The 23,958-nt window shown below is 31.6% G+C and overlaps 1 protein-coding gene and 1 long non-coding RNA gene across 4 annotated transcripts in view; one reads left to right on the top strand and one right to left on the bottom strand.

Moving 5' to 3' along the window:
* LOC114261760 (very-long-chain aldehyde decarbonylase CER1) overlaps window positions 1–23,958 on the bottom strand; it is a 58,489-nt gene that overhangs the window by 15,173 nt on the left and 19,358 nt on the right. For 2 of the 3 annotated variants that reach the window (XM_082916351.1, XM_082916352.1), the window contains exons 3-6: window positions 23,107–23,339; window positions 21,555–21,774; window positions 1,812–2,187; window positions 258–365 (exon numbers count right to left, since the gene is read on the bottom strand). In XM_082916351.1, coding sequence (XP_082772477.1) covers window positions 258–365; window positions 1,812–2,187; window positions 21,555–21,774; window positions 23,107–23,339 — 937 coding nt within the window. The remainder of the gene's footprint in view (window positions 1–257; window positions 366–1,811; window positions 2,188–21,554; window positions 21,775–23,106; window positions 23,340–23,958) is intronic. The other variant, XM_082916353.1, reaches the window with a different exon arrangement.
* Window positions 5,414–6,914, top strand: LOC145820494 (uncharacterized). Its single transcript, XR_014362192.1, has 2 exons — window positions 5,414–6,102; window positions 6,611–6,914. It is a non-coding gene; the product is annotated as an uncharacterized LOC145820494 (long non-coding RNA).

The following is a 23,958-nucleotide window of genomic DNA, read 5'->3' as shown; positions in this document are numbered from 1 at the left end:
TAAAACCTACCATCACCTACTCCACCTACTACACCTATCACCCCCTACTACCACCTACTACACACCTACCACTACCACCTACTACCACCTACTCCACCTACTCCACTACATCTCCTATATAAGGAGCCCCTCACCATTTGTAATAGATAACATACAATCAATCAATAATACAATTCTCTATTTCTCTATACATCAATTTTAACACAAACAACTTAAATGTGAGATTTATGTTGAAGAGAGAGAGAGAGAGAACTTGCCTGATTCATGAGACCTAGACTCAAAACTCTAATGCCTCTTCCCTCAGCTTCCATTATAGCATCCTCAATTAAGCTATTGATTGACTCTCTTTGCCATTGCATCAAGTACTGCGGTATTAACCAAGAAATGTGATACCCACATGCAGTGGCGGACCCAAAAAGTTAAATTAGATGGGGTATTTATTAATTACAATATTAAAAAAATTACAAAAATATTTCACGCAAGTTTTTATAATTGATTTTGAGAAACATCAAAAAAATAATGTTATTTACAACTAATATATCATGGACAATATGAAAAAATATGGATATAAGTCTTAAAATAAATTATATAATGATAAATTATTTTTTTATACAAAATTTGATTAAAAATTCAATTTAATGGTAATATCACGTCATCATTAGTATGCGATATCACCAACTAATAGTAAATAAACACATAGAAAGTGAACCTCACATGTTAAATGTAACTAACAATTCAATAAATTTCATATCTTTACAATGAGATTACTTATACTTGCATGTCAATAATAATGACATCACCGTTACATTTAAAATTTTCATAGATAATATGGTTTATAGTAATCTCTTCATTTTCAATCAAAACAATCATTATTATTTTCATAAATTTTAAAATGTCATTGACATTTCACTTTAATAATATTTTTGTAATTCTTTTTATTTAAAATATTTTCTTTATATTAGTAAAAAAAAAAAATCACAAAATTCAGGAGGGAAACCTAACCCCCCGGTCCTTATGTGGCTCCGCCACCGCCCACATGCATACATATAACACTTGCACATAAATGTTTAGTTGTCTTTTTTCTTTTTCTTTTTTTTTAATGCTAAAAAATATAGAAATTTTGTTTGGAGGATTATTTTTCATAATTCGTTTTAGAAAATAAAATTTCTAAAAAGAACCCATCGTTTTATGAAGCATCAAAAAGTTGTTTTCAATTTTTTTTTATGAGGGGAAAGCTTCCCGCTAGTTCACAATTGTGAACTAGTTTCTTCAATTGGGTTCGTGGCTCCACCATGGGCCTCACTTAAATAATTTCATATGTCTAATTTGTAAGTCTCTATGTGTAAATCATTTATGAAATTATCAATTTGATCTAATAATTGGACCCATTTTTTTTTTATTTATTAAAAGTAGGAAGAAAAATAATAAACTTGAAAATAAATCATATATTTTTTGAAGACAAATATAACAAAATAATATAACTCAATTTAACAAATTAGTCTTCTTTCATTTTACGAATGATTTACACATGAAACATACAAAATAAATAGAGGATTATTTAAATGGAGCTCGTAGTAAACGCTAGGGCCCAATTGGACAGTCTAACCCACATTTTATGTGGATTGAAAAGAAACTGTTCTCCTTTAATAAATGTTCTCTCACAAAATAAAACTAATGTGAAAACTACTAGAGTTGTGAAGCTTTTGATTGTTTGGATTCTAAAAATATGAAAAACAAGAACAAAAAATAAAAACTCAACTAAACAGACCCTTACTAATGAGAGAAAAATGGATTGAAATTGTAGATCTCACCTGAATGTTATACTTAGGTATAGCCCAAGTTTGTAATTTGAGATTTCCAAAAATATTTCTCTCAACCACAAAGGTTCTACCATAAATCCGTGTAACCATCATGGACCAAAATGTCACAGGCCACATTACCCACAAGTACCATTTGGAGGCCTGAGGCCTAGAGGCAAGAGAGGCAAACCCAAGCCGGAGGTGGTAGATGGACTCCGGCGTTGTCAAATGTGTCAAATGCACTGCATCAGGCAATTCCTCGGGTCGACGGAGTGAGGTTTCATATAAGGTGTCCGTAGACTTGTCCAAAGTATCATAGATGTGATCGTAGATGGGCATGAAGAGTGAGTAATTGGTTCGAAATTGAGTATGGTGCAGAGAGTGAAACCTATGACACACATCAAATAAATAAATAAATAAGTATAGTCAATTATCTAATATTAATTTAGAAATGAAAAAGGTTATATATACTAATAAATTATGTATATATATATAATTAATGTACTACAATAGTGTCAAGAAACTTTGGATTAAAAAATACAAGTTAATTTAATAATGTGATAAATGTCACATCAATGTGGAAAAATGTTTATGACAATTTTTTTTTTTTTTTTTTTGGTTAGAAACGAACTTGTCTCTAGTTTGTTTAGGCCCGTAGAACTTATCACGAGTCTTCACTCGATAATTTGAACTATTTATTATTTAGATCACAATATAAGAAAGATGCTTTTAGTTCAATAAGGTCCCTAATATTAGGATTTTCTAAGATAAATGACATACAATATTTTCATAGTAGATGAGATCGCTCAATATTTTCACAGAGAAATTTCTTTTTTTACAGGAAAATTTCAGCTTTTCAAAAACAAAATTCAAATAAAATTTCTCTGTAACAAGCTGAAATTTCTATAATTATATTATTGAGAAATATTAACTAATAATAAAAAATATATTAAACCTCTCATACTATCCAAAATTTGAGATTGATATTTCACTAATTCTCCCTATATAAGAAAAAATCAAGTAGTTTTGGTGACAGTTCCCAACCATTATCCCCACCCAACTTAAGGATGAGATCAACAACTATATATATATATATATATATGTAAGATATTATGTACTAGTTTACTTGCAAGTAGTTTTGGTGACAATTCCCAACCATTATCCCCACCCAACTTAACGATGAGATCAACAACTATATAGATATATATATACTAGCGGTAATCCGTGCGATGCACGAAAAAATAGATTATATATATTTTGTGTGATAAATAAATCATTTTAATCTTAAATTATATCTTAATAGTGACAAGCCATAATATTAAGCCATCTAGGTAGATGTTAACAATAATTAACCCACAAAAATTTACAATAAAATTTGATATGCATAAGAAATTATTAATTATAAAAATTGTTGAGAATAATAGTATCACAATCACTTGATAACATAAATAATTTGTATCAAACTAAACAAAACATTAAAAGAGAGAAATTCTATAAGCTCAGAAAAGTTATCATAAATTTACTTGAACTTTTAAATTAGTGGTGTATATTATTATTGTGGGATCAAATTATGAATAAATATCAACTTTTAATTATAATTTATAAGTAGTTTTTTAAAAAAATTAATCTAAGTTTGTTGCCTTGCTTATAAAAAGAACTTCTCAAACAAATCCTTAATTGATTATATTAGCAACTCTCTATCTTTGATTTCCTCTATCAATGACACACTCATATCATATCAAAGTATAAATCATTCTCCATAGTTTGAATAATACTTGCATAGTTCCTACATCATTTTAAAAAAATTAATCAAGATAAGAATGTCATAGTATTATAAAAATTATATAAGAGAATAGTTTTAATCCATTTTATTTATAAAAAAAATGATAAAAAATTATTTGAATTGTACTTGAAAAAAATATAACAAATGATAGCTTTAATCATTATATACTCAAAAAAAAATTATATCGGTTACTCAACGAAAAAATGGTCAAATACAAATAGAGTCATGAACATTGAATTAAATCATATGGGCTCTAAATTGATAGTATAATCTAGCAAATCAACTAATAATAACATAGAGATATTGACAAATATGTAGTACTTCCCTATCATCTTTGTATTATATTCATTAATTTCATATATTATATGAAAGTTTTATTCGTCTCGATCCTTCAATAAAATAAGGATCAAGAAAACAAATTTGATAAGAAATTGATTCTAAACTTAATTATTGAAGAAATAAAAATTTCAAAGAGAGAATTTAGAGATGGGATTGAAGAAATATTATAACGAATGACAGTCTTATAAAAAAAAATTTAAAAAAAAAACATAACAATGATCTAATGCAAATTATTTTTAATAACTAATAGAAAGAATCTCAAATTATTACATTTTATAAATATAGTGAAGAAAATTAATTTTGTGAGATTTTTGTGCTACCTTCTCCCATGTAGCCTTTATTATTTCATTATTAATACTATTCTCATTCAGAGCAATAATTTTTTTTTTTTTTTATAATCTTTATCATTTGGTAGATAATAACGAATAATAAAAATTATCAAGAGAAGGTTAAGAATTTAATAGGAGATAAGAAGTTATAAATAAGAGCATTTCATAAGATAAAAAATTTAAAATAAAAAAAGATAATATGTGATAGGAGGGGAAAAAAATGAGTAAATCAAAATAAAGATTTAGATATATAGGTTTTTGATAGATATATAGATTAACAAATCATATCTTTATCTAAATTTTATTATTTTAATTTTTTGAAAATCAATTATTTAATCTTTATCTTTATTAGGCCACGAAATTAATCTTTATAAATTATTTATCAATTTTTATATGTTTATTTATCTATAAGTCATGAAATTATTTTTTTTAAATAATTTTTAAAATTTTTATCTTTATCTATAAGTCATGAAATAAATTTTCATAAATTATTTATGAATTTTATATGTTTATCTATAATGAAATTAATTAAAGTACGAAATGGGAGGGGAAGAGAGTAATTTTGTTTTTGTTTTAAATAAAAAAATCAATTATTTAATCTTTATCTTTATTTGTCGGCCATAAAATTAATTTTTATAAGTTATTTATCAACTTTTATTTGTTTATTTATGGGAAGAAATTTTAAATTATCTATAAATTATGAAATTAATTTTTTTAAATTAATTGTTTATTTTTTATCTTTATCTGTAGATTATAAAATTAATTTTCAGTTTTTATATGTTTATCTATATGGAGGAATTTTAAAATTCAAATCTTTATCCATAAGTAATGAAATTAATTTTAATTTTAATTAATCAAACAAATAAAAAATGAAGAAAAATAGAAAACATGAAAGGCAATCAAAGAAGGTTGCCACGTACGAAAGAAAGTGTTTTAAAATTATGAGAATTTAAGAATAAATATTTGGAGACTTTTGACAAAATAACTACATTTGATTATATATATAGTATAGATAGATAGATATATTATATGTAAGATATTATGTACTAGTTTACTTGCATTAGATTGAGTTTTTACCGTTCAAACAAACCTACTTATTCTCAACAATTTGTGACCCCAAAAATTTTATTAGCAAGGAGAGTCAAATCTAAAACCTTAAAAAGAACAAACTCCCAAATCCCAAATGGATTTGAGATGGCTTCTATACGATTGATGTGCGGTGAAATGGGCCTATTTGAGGGCCCATTTCGATATTTCGAATCGTTTATATTTTAAAATATATCAAGTAGAATATGGCTGTAAAAAATTAAATTAATCAGATATCGTTTATCCATTCATTCACTCATATTTGTATCTACTTAAATACTTTAATAAATCACTATTATTATTTACTTTTGTAGATATAAATGTGAGTAGATAAATAGATAAACGATATCCGATTAATTTAATTTTTTACAATCATGTTCTACTTAATCTATTTTAAAATGTGAATGGTTCGAATTATCGAAATGAGTCCTAAAATAGATCCATTTCGCTGTACAGCAGTAGTACTACAAGAGCCACCCCTAATCCATCCCAAATTTCATTGATAAGGTCAAACCCTTTGGGGGCAAGACCAACAACTTTAATACATCCAAACATTTTAAATTGAGTAATGTTAGAGATCTTAAAAGTTCTATTAAAATTTCTATCAAATATTTTATATGGGTATAAGACTTATATCATATGAGTTTTATACTTATGTAAAACATTTGATAAAAATTTTAATAAAACTTTTAAGATCTCTAAGCATTTTTATTTCAAATTTGTTTCGTTTGTAGTTATTAAGTCCAAATAAATCTAGTGGCAGCAGGTTACGAATTCGGATCCTCGGCCGCCCTACCCGGCAGCCCCCAAACGACGTCGTTTTGGGGTTTTTTTTTTTTTTTTTTTTTCTTTTCTTCTTCTTCGTTGTTGCTTTCTCTCTCTTCGCAGAGAAACCAGAGGGAGGGGAGCGGAGAGGGACAAGAGGGAGGAAGGAGGAGGGAGGAGGCTGCGACCGTCGACTCGCCGCCGGCCGTCGCAGTCGTCCGATCGTCACCCGACCCACCTCGTCGCAGCAGCTGCACCGCCGTCTCCTCCGCCTCCGGCGCCGCCTCCTCCTCCTCCTCCCCCACTGGTTATGGCCCCCTCCAGTCCGGCCCTGCCCTGCCCTTCCCTTCCCTTCCTCCTCCTCCTCCTCCCTCCTCCCTCCTCCCTCTTCCTCTCCTTCCTTCCTTTGCGTTTTTTTTTTTTTTGAAAATTTGCCCCCAAAACGACGTCGTTTTGGGGGCTGTTGGAAGCGGCTGCTGGGTAATGCGGCCGAGAATCCGCGCTCGCAGGTTACACCCTCACAGCCAGCATCCCCACAATTGTTCAATTTGATGACAGCTTAGTCTTAAATACAAATGAAACAAAAGTACACTTCTTTAATTGCATGACCAATAAGATTGCCACATAAACAACAATAATACTTGAGACCATTAAAAGTGGTGCTCTAAAAGCACCACTAGTGATGTGACAGTGGACAGGACCCACTGCTTGTGTCTTGTTTTTTTTTTTTTTTTTATTTAAAGTGATTGCCAACTCATTAGTGGTGCTTTAGAGCACCACTTTTAGTGGGATGTATCATTACCGCATAAACAATATCAAGGTTCAGGTTTCCTCCAGTCTGCAATCAGATTGGAGCATGTTATTGGATCCGTGAAGACTTACCATGGGTTCTATTTCAATCATTCAAACCATTTAATGTGTAAAATTCGTTGAGTACTTCATTTCTGTAAAAAAAGTTACGTTGATCGGATATCAATAACTATTTGATCGCACCAGATTTTTGTCACTGGTAAATATAATTTTCAAAAAAAATTGTTGATAAAAATCTAATCCGATCAAGTAACTATCGATATCCAATTAATGTAATTTTTTATGAGGATAAAGTACTCGACGAGCTCTACATATTGAACGGTTCGGATTGACAAAATAGAACCCGTGATGGATCCCACAAGCCTAACAATACTGTCCAATTTACTTTGTGAACCGGAGACAAGCTCCTCCAAAAATCAAAATCAAGTTACAATTTGTGATTCCCAGCATTAAATTCAACAACTAATTGGACAAGATGATACAATGTAACTTGTCAAATATAGAACAAGCTACAATTTGTGATTCCCAGCATTAAATTCAACAACTGATTGGACAAGATGATACAATGTAACTTGTCAAATGTAGAAGATGGCAGTTGGTTTAGTGATTTATGTAGTTATCTCTTAAAATAATAACAAAGTCAGAAATTCAATGTTTGAATTGATACAGAAATAGTAACTGTGTCATTCTAATCTAACTCAGTAACTTCTAACATCTTATATGACACAGAAAAACAAAAACAAAAACAAAAACAAAAAAATAAAAATAAAAAAATAAAAAAAAAAACAAAAACAAAAACTTGTTGAGTATAATGGAGTGTTTTGGAAAGTTGGTAAAAAATTGACTTTTTTGCTTTTTGATTTTTTTGATGAATTTTTTGGCAAAAAACTGGATTCTTTTGGATAAAAAAAAAACTGTTTTTTTTAACTAAAAAAAGCTAAAAAGTCAAAAAATTAACTTTTTTAACTTATTGCCAGAATGCTCCAATAGTGGCATATAAATGTCATTAATATGTAGTAAAGTTGTTCATCACATAAAGTGATATGCAAAATATAATTAAAAATATAATCATTATAAGATTACTCTAAAAGTAGTGTACACAAATTATTTTATGAATGTTTAAAAAAATTATTTAAAATTTGGGTAAATTACAGTTACACTTCATGAGGTTTGAGTTTAATACATATCATCTCCTGACGTTTGAAAAATTACACTAACTCTCTTGTCATTGTAATTATTTAGACGAAATGAAAACATTGAACTCATGCACTTTCTCTTTTTTTTGCTTTGCTTTACTTTCTCTCTTTTTTTCCCTTTTCCTTTACTTTTTTTTTTAATGTAATTTCCTCTGTTTTTCTACTAAAAGTTATTACATTTTATATAAGCAGGGGTTTGTGAAATGAGACTATTAACCACAGGGGTGGAAATGTAATTTTCAAAACGTCAGAGAATGGATAGTAATTGGACCAAACCTTAAGGGGTGTCAATGTAATTTACCCTTAAAATTTTATTTTTTGAAAAACAATGTAGTATCCAAATTCAACTTTTGTGTAGTGCTGCCCAATGGAATGAACGTGATCAACATTATTTTCCCAATTAAAATTTTGTATATATTTTCTGAGTTTTTATAATTATTAATTTTTTAAAATAAATGATAATCAATGTGCCTATGAGCATTAGTTTCCATGGAGATTAGGGTAAAAACTGGTTTATAAATGAGTAACGTCATACAAGCAATTTTTTACAAATTGTATGGCAGTTGTTCCTATTATTTAACGACCCCGCTACGCAGCTCGAAAGAATTTGGCTCAACACCAAAAGTGTCTTTTTTTTTTTTTCCTGTGTTTTTGTTGCAAAAGGAAGAAGAAGAAGAAGAAGAAGAAGGGTGGAGAAAAAGAGAAGAAGAAGAGAAGGAAGGAGGAGGAGGACGAGGAGGAAAGAGGAAGGAGGAAGGAGGAGGATTAGAGGAGGCATAATCACAGCGGAAGGAGGAGGCGGAGGCGGGGCCGGAGGCGACGGCGGTGGTGCTCCGACGATCTCTGGTGCTGCGGCGATCGGCGGCGGCGAGGCGACGGCGGTGGTGCTACGACGATCTCCTCTCCTCCTCTCTCTTTCTCCCTCTCTCCTCCTCTTTCTCTTCTCCTCTCTTCTTCCTCTCTTCTCTCCCTCTTTCTCCTCTGTCTCTGTCTTTGAATTCTAATTCGAGCCAAAATCGGGCCACTTTTTTCAAGCTACCAGTCATTTTCGATTATTTAATTTCTGGGTCTTATTTAAGACTTTATCATTATACATCATACAACTTTAAAAAAAATATTAAAAAAAAAAATCTACTCTTTCTGTTATTTAATTCCTGGGAGGTTGGTTTGGGGTACACTAAATAATACAAAAAGTCAAAAAGTCACTATCCTATTTAAGTCACATCATCTTATTTAAATCGTATCACCTCTTTAACACGTCACATCAAACTCAACCCATATAAGCCAATAAGTCAAAATGTGCACTTTTTTAGAACATCCCAAACCAACCCGACTTTATCATTATACATCATATTAAAGTGTCGTCACTCTGATCTTCTTGTGCCTAGTAGAATTAACTTTCTTTTTAAAACTTATAACCAAATAAATTTTTCATACTCAAATCATAATTTTATAACTCACAAATTCAAAATACAACTCCTATTCTCAAATTATATTTAAAAAACTCTACCAAACGATACTTATATTTTTCTATATTTGGTTAAGTTCTTAAAGTTAACGAACTAGTAGTTGTATTAATAGTATTGGAATGACGATAGTGGTAGAAGTGGCGGTGATGATGATAATGACGATATTAGTGTAGTAGCATTAGAAAGATAGTAGTTTTGAAAGGTGAAAAATATTTTTTCTATTTAAATTTATTTTTTGTTAAAAAACTATAAAATAAATATATATAATAATTATTTATGTATTTCTGATAGAATATTAAGAATTAATAAGTTAGATTATAACAAAAAGATTAAAGTCACCCCCATCAACTCGAATCATAAATTTTTGTCTTTCTCACTATTCCAAAAGACTAGTAGATAGACTATTGAACTAACTTTTTATTAAAATTTATTTTTCATTGTACAACCATAAAATAAATATATATAATAATTATTTATTTATTTTTGATAGAATATTAGGGATTAGTACATTAAATTATAACAAAAAAATTAAAATCGCTCTATCAATTTGTTAAAAAAAAAAAAAATCATCCAAGGTTGAATGCGCATGATTTGTGCGCACATATATAGCCATGTGTAGGTGAGGCGTATGGTTGGTTGGCGGAGTGAGGAATGATTATTGGATGACGAAGGCCTCATGTAGGAATAAGTTTTTTTTATTAATTTTTTTGATTTTTTGATTAAAATATAATATAAAAAAAATTAGTATATTTTAGATGATTTTTTGACTTTTTATAAAATGATGTACAAAAAATAGAGAAAAAATAGAATCTTTGATTTTTTTGTATGAATTGTTGACTTTTTAATTTTTTAGTAACTTTTAAATTTTTTGACTAAAATAGACACTTGTCAAACGATGCCTAATTTGATGCCTCACACAAAAATGTTTGGACCCACAAAAATGACTCTCATGTTTTTTATTAATGTAATGATTATTAATATGTTTGAATTTTTTTAAAGAATAGTATATGATAATGACATAAATAATTCAAATCGTTTTAAGAATTATGAAGATTATATTTTATGAGGGTCTCTATATTATTATGCCTCATAAATGACAAAAATCTCTGATTGGTTGGCGCAGTGAGGAATGATTATTGGATGACTGATTTGCTGCCTCATAAATGACAAATATGTCTGATTTTAGCTGTACTAGTAACTAGTGGTAGGTGTACGTTTTATTAATGAAAACAAAAATGTTTCAGGCTCGTTTTGCCCCCCATCCCCCTTTGACCCCTCTCCCTTTCGCTCTTTCTCTCGTTGGTTACATTTTTTTTTTTTTTTAACTCTTTCAATCACCATCCGTTACGTGTATGTGAGGTGGTGGGGGTGGTAATTGAAAGGGGTCATTATCATGGTTTATACCTATTTTGAGAAGTGAATTATAATCCACTTCTCAGATTATAACTCACTTTCTCTCTCATAAAAAAACTGCTTATAAAATACTTATAAGCAGCTTTTCACTAAAAAACTGATTATAACCATCTTTTTAAAATAGTCCAAAATTAGAGACAAGTTATTAATAGATTAAATTTAATTTTTATAAAATCTTATTAAAAATTAGTGACGATTTTTTATAGTAATTAATTTTTCAAATTACTGTTAAAATTTATAATTAATAATCTTTTATGGATAAAATTTTTAAATTGTCATTAAAAATTAATAATTAGTGATATTTTTAATAGTGTTTAATAAAAATTATCATTAATGCTCACAAAATCTATTAGATAATAAGTCTACCTATAAATACCTAACCAAAAAATACCTCAAAAATTAATAATTTCACATGCCAAAATATTATTATTGCATACTCTTTGTATCATATCGAATTGTCACTGTATCCAAAATAGTAAAATTAAACAAGGTTGTGTTAGATAATGTCTCAATGGGACCACATATTTAAATGTTGTGTTATCATTTATAAGAAGCCTACAATTTAAGTGATTCAATTTAGTTAATAGGCTTAAGGGTATATGTGTCATGGACCTAATGTGTAGATACTAGTTGTATAATTTCTATTTCTATGAGGGGCAGAAATAGAAATTAAAACAAATTGGCTAAGTTGGTTTTCATAGAAACTGCCACACGGTTTTGTTTTTTGAAAAAACCGATTTTACCTTTAAATTGTTATGGTCCCTAATCCTGCCAAATAAGACAAGAACTACCATTCTTCTTCTATATCCTCTCAAGGAGAAATGATAAGGCACTGGTAAAGGAAAGGATTAGAAGGCAATAACAAAATCAATAACAAACGGTTTATTGATAATCACGCTTCCGTTTAACCGTTCATCGATGGATTCGGGTACGTTTTTGTCTTGATTTCTTGATGATACATATGGTAGATGATCCAAAGTAAAACAATTTTATGTTCTGAAATTATGTATACAATTGGTATCAGAGCAAACATATCATGTGTATTATCAGAATTAATATGCTATTATTCATCCTATTTAGTTTCCTAGAATCAGATTTTGAATTTTCTTATTGATACAAATTCTGTATTTTATGTTTGTTTTTTTTTTGAAAATTGTGATCTGTTTTCTGAAAATGTAAACTAATTGAGATGGATTCGGTGGGTAGATAAGTGAATATATATATATATATATATATGCATATATATATATATATATATATGGGTGATTGTATGTTTGAAAACAGAACAGTTTTATGGTAACAGTGACTGTTTCAAACGGTTTGGTTTTTTTTTTTTTGGGCAGTTTCTTAATCTCTTAATGCATGTGTTGTGGCTTGGTCTTTGGAATTTAATAATCAATTCTTGCATGTCTCTTAATCTATTCATGCATGTGTTGGTTGGCATTTTGTCATCAATTCTTGCATGTCTTTTGTGACTATATAACAGGTTTGTTTTTTTTTTTTTTTTTGGCATTTTCTTCATCTATCCATGCATGTGTTGTTTTCCTGGGTGTTTTGAATCGGCCTACCACTCTGTTATTACTTTCTTATAACGAATTGTTTTGGAATTTTTTTTTATATATATATACAAATATATATATATGAATATAATTGGGATTGCTGCAAATTATATAATATATACGGGGTAACACATGGGGAAATCTTTAAATTTAAGGAAATTTCATACAACGTCTACGGTTGAAATTTAATTTTCTAACATTCTAAATATGGGTCAATTAAAACAAGATGTCACAAAAGTGATCTCTCTTGTCTAGATTATTTTATATGGAATGTTTTGATGTTCATGTATGTGTACCTCATGCGGGTATTTATCGGTCCAAAGACATGATTAATACTTGGCCGAATTACACACACATTTTGTGGTGATAAACATGTGCCAATTGTCAAAGCAACCTAATGTGAATAATAAATCCATCAAAAGATAGATTTGTTGTTTGACATAACTTATTGTCAATGTTTGATCATTACAACAAGAATACCACTTACAGTTAATATCACTACCCAAAGGTTTGGTATTAATGTTGTGCTAGGTATCTTGAGATGTTGTCATTAAATTAATTTATTTAGAGATTATCTGTTTGGTTACTTAATGTGAGCATAATTGTTTATTCATTTTATTTTATTCTCTATTCAGCTTTAATGTCGACTACTTCAATCTCTGCCAACATGAACAATGTTCCAATGTTAAATGGAACAAACTTTAAGGACTGGAAAGAGAACATATTGATTGTTCTCGGCTGCATGGACATAGACTTGGCATTAAGAATGCCAAAACCGAATAATCTCACTGAACAAAGTACTCCTGAGGACATTGTGTACTTTGAAAAGTGGGATCGTTCTAACAGGCTAAGTCTTATGATCATGAAGCGTGGGATTCCAGAAGTCTTTCGGGGTGCAATAACAGAGGATGTTACTGTTGCCGGTGAATTTCTTTCAGAAATTCAAAAGCGTTTTGCTAAAAATGATAAGGCTGAAACAAGCACGCTTTTAGCAAGCTTGATTTCAATGAAGTATAAAGGCAAGGGTAATGTTCGCGAGTACATCATGGAAATGTCTCATCTTGCTTCAAAACTTAAGGCACTAAAGCTCGATCTATCTGATGATTTGCTCGTGCATTTAGTTCTCATCTCTCTTCCTGCACAATTTAACCAATTTAAGGTCAGTTATAACTGCCAGAAGGAGAAATGGACTCTCAATGAGCTCATTTCATTTTGTGTGCAAGAGGAAGAAAGATTGAAGCAAAAAAGGACTAAAAGTGCTCATCTGGCAAGCACCTCCGAGCATACGGGCAAAAGAAAGCATAAGGGAAAGGAAGTTGCTGCTCCTAAGGGTCCGGAACCAAAGAAACAGAAAGTGCAGGATGGTTGTTTCTTTTGTGGCAAGCCTGGACACAAAAAGAAGGATTATGCCAAATACGTCGCCTGGCGTGTAAAGAAAGGTACATTTTATGTTTTGGTCTGTTCTGAAATAAATTTAGCTTCAGTACCAAGAAACACTTGGTGGGTAGATTCTAGTGTTACTACTCACATATGTGTTTCTATGCAGGGTTGCCTGAACTACCGAAAGCCAACTGATGCTGAAAGATACATCTTTGTGGGTGATGGCAAGTCCATAGAAGTGCAGGCAATAGGGCACTTTAGATTATTGTTGAAAACTGGTTATTATTTGGATTTATTAGACACTTTTGTTGTACAGTCCTTTAGACGGAATTTAATTTCTGTTTTTGTATTGGACAAATTGGGATATTGTTGTTCTTTTGGAAATATGAAGTTTAGTATGTCTATTAATTCAAATGTTGTTGGTACTAGTTTACTTAATGTGTTTGATAATCTATATTTGCTAGAAACTATTGCATCTTATAATGAAACCTTGCACGTGGAATCACGAGGTACGAAGCGTAAATTAACTAAGGAAAATTCAGCCTCATTATGGCACAAACGCCTAGGTCACATCTCTAAATCTAGAGTTGAGCGCCTTGTGTCTGATGGAATTTTGGACTCTCTTGATTTTTCAGATTTTGATGTCTGTGTTAAGTGTATCAAGGAAAAACAGACCAAAATGAAGAAATATGGTGCCCATAGGACTACAGATGTCTTAGAATTAATTCATACGGACATTTGTGGACCATTCCCTATGGCGTCTTGGAATGGTCAACAATATTTTATCACATTCATAGACGACTATTCCAGATATGGGTATCTATTTCTTATCCATGAGAAATCACAGTCTTTGGACGTATTCAAAAAATTTAAGGCCGAATTTGAGTTACAACTCAACAAACGGATTAAAAGTGTCAGGTCTGACCGTGGTGGTGAATACTATGGCACATATGATAGATCAGGTGAACAACGTCCAGGACCGTTTGCAAAATACCTGGAGGAATGTGGAATCGTCCCACAATACACCATGCCAGGATCCCCTAGCATGAATGGTGTATCTGAGAGACGAAACCGGACTCTTAAGGATATGGTAAGAAGTATGATCAGTCATTCTACTTTACCAGAGTCCCTCTGGGGTGAGGCTCTAAAGACAACAACTTATATCTTAAATCGGGTGCCAACTAAAGCAGCTGCAAAAACACCTTATGAGCTTTGGGTTGGGCGAAAGCCTAGTCTAAAACACTTGCATGTGTGGGGGTGTCCTGCTGAGGCGAGGCCTTATAAACCTCATGAAAGAAAATTGGACTCTAAAACTGTTAGCAACTACTTTATTGGCTATGCCGAACGATCACGGGGTTACAAATTTTATGATCCCACAAATAGGTCTATATTTGAGACGGGAATTGCAACATTTTTTGAGGATGTTGAGTTTGGGGGGAGAAATCCAGTTAGAGACATTGTCTTTGAGGAGGAAGCAGGAGTAATCCCACTTCCTACTACTACTTTTGACCAATTACAGGTTCCTATACCTGTCATTGCTCGAGAAGTAACTTCGGATCCTCAACCAGACAATGTTGTTCAAAATAATATAGTTCAACCCCTCATTCAAGATGAGGTAATTGTTCCTGAGGAACAAACTCTACAACCTCAACCTCAAGAACCTGTGCCATTAAGGCGATCCACAAGAGAAAGGAGATTTGCAATTTTGGATGATTATATTGTATATCTCCAGGAACATGAGGTAGAAAATGGAATGTCGAAAGATGATCCAATCAAATTTCGTCAAGCCATGGAAAGTTCCAACTCTCATAAATGGATAGAAGCTATGAATGAAGAATATAAGTCTATGCAAGATAATAAAGTTTGGGAACTTGTCTCATTACCAGTTGGTGCGAAGCCCGTAGGTTGTTAATGGATATTTAAAACCAAAAAGGATTCAAATGGCAATGTGGAGAGGTATAAGGCACGTCTTGTAGCCAAAGGCTTTACTCAAAAGGAAGGTGAGAGGGTGATTTGTGATCTGGAGTTGGGTTAAGGCAACGGCCGAACAGGTTGAGAGCCCAACGGTGCATGGGGCCGAGATGATCGACTATCCGCCTAGAGATGGGCTGCCCGAATTTGGGCCGGACAGAACTTGGGCCAAGTGTGAGCCACCCCGGACCGAAGAGAAGCTCGGCAAGGTAGTGCTCGGTTGGACCGAGCTGTCTGATCAAGGGATGGCTGAAGCCAGACAAGCTGAGTGTCCGGCGCCCGGAAAGGCATGGTCAACCAAGGAGACCGTTTGATCGGCAGGAAGGCTGACCAAAGGAGGTGCCCGGGCTAGGCTCTGCCGAGATGCCGCTTAGCCCAGTCCTCCTTGTGTTTATCCAGTGAGGTGCTTGGGTCTGAAGCATAGTATGGCCGTGGTAGAGCAGCTCGGCTGCCGAGCTCCAGCTGTGAGGTCAGGCAGTTGAGATTAGGTGATGTTCAGCAAGGTTTATGCTGACAGATGGGATAGCAGAGCCACGTGTCAGGAGATGACTGGGAGTGGATATGGGGCGCAGAGGGTATATAAGCATGTCTGCACCCCCCATACACGACACTCGAAGATCTCTGTAAGGAATTCTTACACTCAAATACCCTCTCCCTTCTCTCTATCCATCCTAAGGTGTGTGCTAACTTGCTCGTTGGAGGGTTTTTCCGGCCACACACCGCCGGGTAGCTCACCCTTATTGGCTCGCAGGTGATCGGATTGAGACGGAGCTCGGAAGAAAGGAATATGGGCACGCCAGAATATTTGCTCCCCGTACAGAAGGAATTGACTTTAAAGAAACTTTCTCTCCAGTTTCTTTGAAAGATTCTTTTAGGACAATTATGGCGCTTGTTGCATATTTTGATCTTGAGTTGCATCAGATGGATGTCAAAACAGCTTTTCTTAATGGTGACATTAAAGAAACAATTTATATGGTGCAGCCAGAAAACTTTGTATCAGGTGACCCAAAGAATATGGTTTGCAAATTGACTAAATCCATCTATGGACTCAAACAAGCTTCTCGTCAGTGGTACTTCAAATTTCATCAAGTTCTCAATTCGTATGGTTTTGAAACTAAGGTTGTTGATGAATGTGTGTATCACAAGTTCAGTGGGAGTAAACACATATTTTTGGTTTTATATGTTGATGATATATTGCTTGCCACAAACGATATAAACTTATTGCATGACATCAAGAGATTTCTATCTAAGAATTTTGAAATGAAAGATCTTGGTGATGCTTCCTTTGTATTAGGAATCGAAATACACCGAGATCGTTCTCGGGGTATTCTGGGATTATCACAAAGGAGCTATATCGAAAAAGTACTCAATAGATTTGGCATGCAAAATTGTAAATCAAGTGAAACCCCGGTTGCTAAGGGAGACAAGTTTAGTCTCAGTCAATGCCCGAAGAACAGTCTTGAAATTCAAGAAATGCAGAAGATTCCTTATGCCTCGGCTGTAGGAAGTCTAATGTATGCTCAAGTATGTACGCGTCCGGATATTGCGTTCATAGTTGGCATGTTAGGCAGATATTTAAGTAATCCTGGCATGGATCATTGGAAAGCAGTCAAGCGTGTTATGCGATATTTACAGAGAACAAAGGAATATATGCTCACATATAGGAGATCGGATAAGTTAGAGGTCATTAGATATTCCGACTCCGATTTTGCTGGATGCCAAGACAGTAGGAAATCCACATCAGGCTATATTTATCTGTTAGCTGGCAGAGCAATTTCTTGGAGGTCTGCAAAGCAGACGCTCATAGCTTCATCCACCATGGCCGCAGAGTTTGTAGCATGTTATGAGGCATCAAACCAAGGGATATGGCTGTAGAATTTTGTCACTGGGTTGCGTATTTTGGAAGGCATTGAAAGACCACTTAAGTTATACTGTGACAATAAGTCTGCAGTTTTATATTCCAATAACAACAGGAGCTTGACAAAATCAAAGCATATTGATATCAAGTTCCTAGTTGTAAAAGAAAGAGTGCAGAGTGGACAGATTTCCATAGAGCACATTGGGACAAACTCCATGATAGCGGATCCACTTACGAAGGGACTACCACCCAAGGTCTTTCATGAGCACACTGCTCATATGGGTGTTGTTCTATTTGAGAACATTTTGGTTTAGTGGGAGTTTGTATTTATATTACTGCTTTATGTCAGCCTTGAGTTTTATCTATGTAATTAGATTAATTAGATTAATTTACGCAGAAATGAAGTATTTAGTTTATTACACTCTGTTACGTATTGTGAAGTATTGATCTCAATAAAGTTTAGTAGGACCAATTGGAAATAGGCATATATGGATCACATTACATGTAATTTCCATGCTACGCATCCATGATTGATCTATGTCATTTAGCTGTATTGGTATACGTGACCATTGGTGGGTCGAGTTACGATTAATGTAACGAGGACCGCTTTGATCCTATGTCAATATAGTTAATGGACAAGATTGTTTGGATACCCTCAGGTCATGATAACAAATTTCTGAGCTCACTAAAGTTAAGCACATTTGTCAGGTTACATATGTGGTTCAGTGGGAGATTGTTAGATAATGTCTCAATGGGACCACATATTTAAATGTGGTGTTATCATTTATAAGAAGCCTACAATTTAAGTGATTCAATTTAGTTAATAGGCTTAAGGGTATATGTGTCATGGACCTAATGTGTAGATACTAGTTGTATAATTTCTATTTCTATGAGGGGCAGAAATAGAAATTAAAACAAATTGGCTAAGTTGGTTTTCATAGAAACTGCCACACGGTTTTGTTTTTTGAAAAAACCGATTTTACCTTTAAATTATTATGGTCCCTAATCCTGCCAAATAAGACAAGAACTACCATTCTTCTTCTATATCCTCTCAAGGAGAAATGATAAGGCACTGGTAAAAAAAAGGATTAGAAGGCAATAACAAAATCAATAACAAACGGTTTATTGATAATCACGCTTCCGTTTAACCGTTCATCGATTGATTCGGGTACGTTTTTGTCTTGATTTCTTGATGATACATATGGTAGATGATCCAAAGCAAAACAATTTTGTGTTCTGAAATTATGTATACAGGTTGTTCTAACAAACAAAAATGAAAATTACTTCTTCTACTCTTTCTTTTTTTTAAAAAAATAATAAATAAATACAAATGACATTGTGGACCCCATCGAGAAATAGATATACAACAATGCTAGGTAGCTCAAATTTTTGTGACTCAAATGACTCAAATCACTCAAAACGACGTCGTTTTGACAGATTTTGAGTGCAAAACGACGTCGTTTTGACAGATTTGAACCATTTGAGCCACAAAATTTTGAGTTACCAAACATTTTCCATAGATATAATAAGGCCTCATTTGAAAATAGATTATTTTAATAATTTTTTATTTTTTATTTTTTATTTTAGTAATTTTGTATGTTTAGAATGATTTTTTAATTTTTTATAAAAAAAATGTGTAAAAAGTAATTTTTTTTTTTTTTGACTTTTTGTATAAATTATGAACTTTCTAATTTTTTTTTATAATTTTTTGACTTTTAAATTAAAACTATTACTTTCCAGAGGGCACTACGACTTTGTAAAAATTTAGCAATTTGTCAAATTTCACATAAGACATAATATTCAATTGTCAAGATTAAGGGGTGGTTTAGGATGTTCTAAATAAGTGTACTTTTTGACTTTTTGTGAAATATGAGTTGGGTATGGGTTGGGCTTGAAGTGATGTGACTTAAATAAGATGATGTGACTTAAATATGATAGTAACTTTTTGATTTTTTGGATTTTTTAGGCCTCATTTGGGAACATGCTAATTTTGTAATTTTTTGGCTATTTGACTAAAATATGAGATAAAAAAAACTAGTATGTTTGCGATGACTTTTTAACATTTTACGAAAAGATGTACAAAAAATAGAGAGAAAATAGAATTTTTGACTTTTTGATATGAGTTGTTAGCTTTTTGACTTTTTTAATAATTTTTTGACTTTTTAGCTAAACTGATCCTTCCCAAACGAGGCCTTAATTTATGCCAAACAAGGCCTCAGTTATTAAATAGGGAAAATTTAATAATTATTGTTTAAAGTTTATTGTAGGCTTCACTAAAATATCTACTAGCTTATATGCGCCCGTATTGAAGCACAAAAATCATACACTGACATTCATAAATGTGTTTATTTGTACAGTGATAATAAAGACAAAAAATATAGGTTAAATTATAAACACATCTCTTAAGTTTTACTGAAATTATAAATTATTTCCTGTTATTTTAAAAATTATATTATGTCCCTAAACTTTCTAATTTCATAACAAATAGGTCCTTTTATTAATAAATTATCAAGTTAATTAATAGTTTTTAATAATGTTAAATTTTTATTTCAATTAATAATTTAGATAATTTTATTATTGTATAGGTGAATAGTTAGAAATTTCACTTTTTCAATTAATTCTGTTAAATAAAAAATTTTGACCAGGAGGTATTTTTAATTTTTCAAACCACAAAAGACAATTCGTATTTAAACAAATCTCAGAAAATGTATTTGTAATTTATCCAAAAATATATGCACTTGTAGAAATTGTCAAAAAAAAAAAATTATTTTAAAAAGTGATATGTCAACCAGACTATATGATTGTATTAAGCAAAGGTTAGTTTTGGTCTTCAAACATTTGTTTACTTCTCCTTACATTACATATCTCCTATTTCTCTATTTAAAACAAAAATAAAAATTACTAAAAAAGTACACAAACTTGAAATCTTAACTTTGAATTTGTTCTTTCTATGGCCTCGTTTGGGAAGTGACTATTTTAGTAAGCTATTTGATTTTTTAACTATTTTAGTAGGCTATTTTAATTTTGTATTTGCGAAGATGAGATGAATTTTTAGTTGAGTTCTTGTATTGGAAAGTGTGTTGAATGATGTTTAAATTTAAAATGACAAATTTGTCCCTAATTTTTATTTTTTAAATTGATATAAAGGGGCAAAATGGTAATTTTGCCGTTGATGTACCAATTTCAGGCTGTGACAGTGTAGGCACCTACACTGTCCAGCGCAGAGCCTATTTTTTTTTTTTTTTTTTTTTTTTGAAAAACTATGAACAGTGCCGCTTTTTTGCTTATTTCTCATTTTAGGCTATATTAGCCTCACCCACCTCTTCCCAAACGGCGCCATTTGAGCAACATATATATTGTGATATTACTTTCTTTATCATTTATTTTTATTTAAAATGAACCTCAACCTCTCAATACTTTTTCTTCCATATTTTTCTATATCTTTAGCTTCAAGTAGATAGAAAAAGAAAAATTTTAAAGGAAAATGAGTGAGAGCACTAATTAGTGTCATCACTAATGATGTGACAGTAAGTCCCATCTACTGTCACAGTGTGTGTTGTGTCTGTTTTTTTTTTTTTTCTTTTTTTCTTTTCCACCTTATTAGTGGTGGGTTAGAGCTACCAAATTAAAAGTCTCTAGCATGATTGAATTTTAAAATATAGAAACTGATTACAGAACCAAACAGAACCCTTACTTATAAGATGAGTCCTATACTCATATGAAATGGTATAAGTCAGAAAAACTGAAATGAGATTATGTGCAAATAAAAAAATTGAGAGAGGGAAAGAAAGACTTACGAAGGAGTATAGACAAGATATTTGAGGGGAGGGAAGAGGGAGAAGAGTCTCTTGGGGATGAGCTCGAAGTTGCAGTGACCTAAGTTGTTCATGAAATCAATGAAAAAAACATAGCCAGCTAAGGATGCAATTGAGGCAGTCCCAGAAAACACAGCAGTCAGCATTGGTATTGCAAACAGCATAAAGTATGCAATGTGCTCCCCAAATGGATGAATCACAGCTGCCACCACATCCACATACATATCCCATTAATAATTAATGCTATCAAAATCTTGTAATTTTAGGTCAAGTTTGGCTATCTTAAATAAGTATACACTTTTTATCTTTTTATTTTTTTTTTCATCACATCATCTTTCTACTTTTCTGCACATTTTTTTGTAAAAAGATAAAAAGTATACTTATTTTAGTCATCTCAAACAACCCCTTAATTTCTAAAAAATTGGGAATTCTGCGTAATTTTATTTTGTTATTACTAAAATATTACATCACGTGGTATTATTAACTAATCGTAAAACATCATATAGGCAGAGTAATTTCCACTACATAAATATAATTATTTATCTATTTAACTCACAAACTCACAGATGTGCATAGTGGGTTATTTTGTCCTTACATGGAAGCAAAGATGAACACAAAAATATATTTTAGAATAGGTCAAAATAAGTATAGTGAAAAAAATATATCTTTTAGCAAAAGGGAAAATTTACTAATCAATAACTTAATAATGAAATCAATACGAATATATACTATTACATTAAATAATTTGGGATTATTTTTTATACATTATAAGAATACTTATGCAATGTAGGAAACTAATAGAAGAATTTTTCAAAACCTTAATGTTGTGTTTGGTTGGGGGATTTGAGGAGGGATTTAGAAAGGGAAACGGAAAAGGTAGGTGAAATGTGAATAAAACATACCTATATTTTACTTAGTTTCACACACTTTTTCCCTTTCCCTTTCCAAATCCCTTCCTAAATCTCCCAACCAAACATAGCATAAGAGTTATTCTATATATAATGTACAATTATTCATAACATAGAAAGTTAATGGGGGTATGGCCACCCCTTAATTTCACCTATACATGAAAAGTTATAATTGGATGGTAATACCACGTCTTATCAATCACCTCCCATGAATTTATAAGAATCATCATAAAAAAAAAAAAAAAAAAAAAAAAAAAAATTAAAAAAAATACTCAATCCAATTCACAATGGACTGGCTCATAGGCCTACCATGGGTTCCACTTTTGAAAAGTAAATCACTAAATTTTTTTTAACCTCTCATTTGAAGATCATGTGATGAAATCATTTAGTAGAATTATTAGATCAATTTGATTCATTTCTTTTTTTTATATTTATTATATGGATGATATGTGCATTTGTGTTTAAAATATCTATAATTGAATTATCAAAGTGAGTCCTGTGATAGACCTCGGACTCAAATTGGGGACGTAAAATTCCAACTAAATATTCAGTGACATATAGCAACCTAAATAACAAACGAGAGTATAGATGCTTAAAGAGAGAAAAAATATTAAATGTGATCTTACATGAAATGGGCTCAGTGACAATGGAGGAATGATGGTGGGAATGATAGCGAGAGTAAAGATAATGATGGTGAAGAGCTCTGTGGAGCCAGTAGTAGAGGAACTCCACTGGTCCCATATGCAGCAAAATTGTTATGATTACACCATCTGTTCTCCAAATAGGTAGGTGAGAAGCACCCTTAAGTGCCATGTTCCCTACGTAGAATAGTGTCCCATTGAACAAGATTTGGTCATCCCTGCCAAACCAACCAACCAACCAACCATTTTGTGAGCCCTATTAAAAAAAAAAATTAAAAAAAAAAAATATTTGAGTTGCAGGTACATATAAGGGAATGGCTTCCACTCACTTGAAAAAATAAATTCTAAGGTGTTGTTGGGTCTTCATGGACCCACCTCAATAATTTACATTATTCATTTCAAAATGCTCATCAAAAAGATTATTCTTGCAAATAATTAGATTGTTTGGACAACCATAATCACATATTTAGATCACATTTATCATAAATATTAAAAAAAAAAAAATAGATGACAATTATAATTTTGATTAAGGACTATTTATTATTTTGAAGACAAAGTCAATCTAATAATGCTTCTACAATATTTCGATTAATCTAATTCTTTACAATGATGATCTTCTCAACGAGCCCTTTAATATGAACAATTTGGATTATCATGCCATAAATATAATATATCTATATATAATCAAGTCATCCAAATTATAGAAATATTTTTTTTATGTGAATTATATCAAAAAACGTTAGGAATCATGTAAAATTGTAAAGAATTTTATCCTGAAAAGTAATTTGTAGTTTCGATTCAATTATTGTATATTGGAAACTATATTTGAAACAAATC

This window comes from Camellia sinensis, chromosome 2 (assembly GCF_055761805.1).
Source record: "Camellia sinensis isolate YWXY chromosome 2, ASM5576180v1, whole genome shotgun sequence".
NCBI lineage: Eukaryota > Viridiplantae > Streptophyta > Magnoliopsida > Ericales > Theaceae > Camellia > Camellia sinensis.
Note: the sequence above shows the minus strand (reverse complement) of the source record. Positions and strands in the feature narration are given on the sequence as shown.